Genomic DNA, 3517 nt, shown 5'->3' with positions numbered 1-3517 from the left:
ACTTCGCCTGTGGCGCGATTTAAATTTCAACTTTTTTTTGTATTTTTTATTTTTATTTTTTTCACATTTGTTCCGCATTTTTCCGCTTCACTTGCGGAGTGGCACAGCGACGTGCGCGCGCAGTGTTTTATATTTGTATCGCGGACGTGAAATGGGTTTAGGTTTTTGGAGTGAGAAAAGTTATGAGTTAATGAGCAGTAGTACCCAGTGTCGAAAAGTGGAGTAAAACGTGACTTGATTTTCTGCTATTTTTTTGTATTTTTTTTCATGGTACGCTGCAACAAGTGGTTTGCGGCAAACGCTTTTCCTACTATTTTATAAATTACTGGATTTTCTTTTGTAGTCAGCGAATGAAATAGATTTTTTGCATTTCCTCAATGGCTCGTCGTGGAAAGTGCTCGCAAATTTAATTAGTTGTGGTTTTCCTCTAAAATTTTTACACCTCATTAAACTCTAATTTTCGTTGAAAGTGCGCCGTATTAGGCATTCACCGAGTGCTGATCGAAGAATAGCAAAGGCGTGTTAATTGCGCTAAATAATTTACGCTAAACGCGCCGAAATACTAGTGAATTTGTCTATGCACTTTTTAAGTGCTATGGTAACAGCAAGAAATATAGTAATTTCCTTTAAAGTTAAAGAGCAGTTTAGAATTTGTTAACCCTTGGTTAACTTTTTAATTCAATTTAATTTTTGTTTACGTATGCATTTTTTTTTTTTTTTTTTGTTATTTTCACACTTCAACTGCATTTATCATATTCAGGCACCTTGTAGTTCCAGTGTATATTCTCATCCGTAAAGTGCTGCAAGCATTTATTGCACAATCATTAGTGACTAAAAACACTAAATTGCCGCTCTTCCCGGTACTCAACTCACCATATATAGAGACGTGATAAATGAACCAATGCCAAGCATTAGTATTGCCGTATTCTTCATATTCTTGCGCGTATAATCCTCCTGCCAATCGCCTTCTGGTATTGGCAAATCATTCATGGTGCAGTGTGGGCCACCGTCGGCAAATGGGGAGCTTGGTGCCTTGCTGGCGTTGCGTAGCGCAGTGAAATGGAGCGCTGGATAACGTGCTGCAAAATTTAAAACCAGCGAAATAATAGTTGCATAGTAGCTAGTTTTTGAAAAACTCTTTAAAAATCCAATAAATCTCACCGTTACGCAGCGTTTTGCCGGTCATTAATAACTTCCTGGCGAACATTTTGTGTTTAGTCGATTTTCAAGATTTCGCTAAATTCTTTATACGACTTGTGTCCTTTAAGCTGTTTTTAATGCTAAATATATACTCTGTTTGAATAGGTGTGCGATTTCTGCAAAAATACGCGCCCAACAACCTTTTCTGCACGAAAATTGTTTTATTGATTGACGTTGAGGTAATTAATTATAATTTTTAACTCAAAGCAACAATGATTGACGAAAGTTTTGTTTATTTCTGTATAGAATTTTCATAGGCAAAGTACCAAATATCGACGGCCGAGTGGAAGATCACCCCATCTCGGCTGCTGGTTCGAAAACTCCCTATCTCAGCAAACGGTTGAAAAAACGCACTATTTCAGAATTTGGGTGAAGAACGCCCTATCTCAGCAAATAGTTCCCAAAGGCCCTATCTTAGCTGCCGATATATTGAATTTATATTGAGATGGCTGTTTTTATAGCGGCAGTTGAAGTGGGGTATTTTTGAACCAAATTCTGAGATAGGGCGTTTTTGAACCGTTTTCTGAGATAGCCTTTTTCGAGCCGGCAGCCGATGTAGGGCGGTATTCCATTCAGAAAATTTCCTTATTGCAAGGTACTTATTCGCACTTTCCCTTTTCTCGGTGAAACTGACTCGAGCGTGCTTTTCCTGGCCAACTTATCCGAAACTAGGAAACAAGTTATGTGCAACTGAAACAGGGGTCAACCCTTGCATAACTAGCTTCGCGTTCACCAATGAGCGCGCCCAATGTTCGCTGATTGCCGCTTGGCTATTACAGTGGATGTTTACCTCTTTGTACGTCGCGTAACGGAGCAGCCAATTGATTGCTTCCTTACTTACCACTGACTAGAAAACACTACCCACAGTGATCTGACAACTTTTATTAGAGGTATAGGGAGAGCTCGCAGCAAAGACCTCCCATCTGTCAAGATTGGGCCTATGCGTGTAGAAGCTCATCAGTACCTCCTCCCAACTACTGCTTTCCGTCTACTCATTCCGAGAAAGAATTCAGGTGGAGAAAGAGCTAATTAGTCTCAGTCTAGCCACGCAGTGATCCATGTTATTAGGGCTAAAGCGCAGCCTTTTAACTATTACATAGAGTGCCCGATATTTAGTAATTCAAGCACGAGGAGCCCCTAGGTCTGCCTGCAGCCCTTACTGAAGCCAAACTGTGCCATACAGATCCAGAGTGGGAGTGATCTTAAGTGTGCCACGGATGCCAGTGAGAACGGTCCGTTGTGCTCTAGTTTTCTAACACCTGCCGAGTACTCCATAAAACATTATGGGCTTAACTATGGTTCCATGGATCCATGAATTAACTTTACCAATTACCCGTTACATAAAGATGTACCAGGCAACTGTGTTGCGGATGAACCGGCAAGGAAGATGCGGGCATTTCGTTATCTTACTGCAAAATTTGGCTGGTGAGCAGAACCCAAGTGCAGGACTGCAAAGCAGATTTGGCCTAGGTTGAATATGCGTAGATCTAGCCTGCTACTCCGATTGAAGCGCCCACTACTCTGGCATGTAATTGGAGTTCTCACCGGGCATTGCCTGATGAAAATCTACGCTAGTAGAATGGATATGAAGTTAAACGACTACTGTCGTAGCTGCCGTGATGAGGAGGAAATTGAAAGCGTAGAGCATTCATTACGTATGCCACTGCACTGGCGAGGGCTCGTCGGCGCTCGTTTCTACACTATCTTTTGAATGTTTGGCTGAACTGAATTCAGCTAGTATCTACGATTTTGTGCGCTTCATGAGGGCTAGAAATTAGTTTTAATTCTAAGATAAGAAGAGGGACGCAAGGAGTGTCTAATATGGCACACCATGGGCATACGGTGGCCTAACCTAACCTAACCCATACTAGAATGGGCTAAAAAACTGTATACTCAAAAAAATTCTGCAAAATCTGATTAAAAAGTTTACAATTTATATGCAAATTTGCTGAATTTTTATAATTTTGAATTTGTTATAGTTTGAAATATGAATTTATATGGTTTTTGCTTTACTTTTATAAAATAAATTAATAATAAGTATTACTTAAATATACAAAGTAAAGTAACAAGTATTTTTTAAGCAAAAAGGCGTCGGGTGAACGCCTCCAATTGAGCAAAGAAAGCCGCGGGGTATTTCATAATTTCAGCAACGTCTTCGTAATTTCAAATTATTTTAACCTTTCGTATCCCCATACGCGACCCCTATTATGTAAGTGTATGTATGTATGTATTGAAGCCAATATTAAAAACACTAAACATTTTCATTTGTGGGATATTATCTTAATGTAAATACCACTTCATTATTTCTATAATTAAA

At 39.5% G+C, this 3517-nt stretch overlaps 1 protein-coding gene across 1 annotated transcript; it reads right to left on the bottom strand.

The window, feature by feature from the left end:
* Positions 1-737: 737 nt before the first annotated feature.
* On the bottom strand, positions 738-1207 carry LOC108368635 (uncharacterized). The gene is made up of 3 exons (XM_017623524.1): positions 1162-1207; positions 874-1079; positions 738-800 (listed from the first exon to the last, which is right to left on the bottom strand). Exons 1-3 carry the CDS (start codon positions 1205-1207, stop codon positions 738-740), a joined length of 315 nt encoding a protein of 104 aa, XP_017479013.1.
* Between the last annotated feature and the right edge of the window lie 2310 nt (positions 1208-3517).

The sequence above is a fragment of the Rhagoletis zephyria genome, unplaced genomic scaffold (genome assembly GCF_001687245.7).
Source record: "Rhagoletis zephyria isolate East Lansing unplaced genomic scaffold, Rhagoletis_zephyria_1.1 Rzeph_scaffold_03230, whole genome shotgun sequence".
In the NCBI taxonomy this organism is placed as follows: domain Eukaryota; kingdom Metazoa; phylum Arthropoda; class Insecta; order Diptera; family Tephritidae; genus Rhagoletis; species Rhagoletis zephyria.
The sequence above is the reverse complement of the archived record's forward strand: the minus strand, read 5'-3'. Positions and strand labels throughout refer to the sequence as shown.

Coding starts and splice junctions, on each gene's coding strand:
- LOC108368635 (XM_017623524.1), bottom strand. CDS start 1,207: ATGTTCGCCAGGAAGTTATTAATGACCGGCAAAACGCTGCGTAACG. Junction 1,080..1,161: donor CGGCAAAACGCTGCGTAACG/GTGAGATTTATT, acceptor TAAATTTTGCAG/CACGTTATCCAGCGCTCCAT. Junction 801..873: donor TTATCACGTCTCTATATATG/GTGAGTTGAGTA, acceptor AAATGCTTGCAG/CACTTTACGGATGAGAATAT.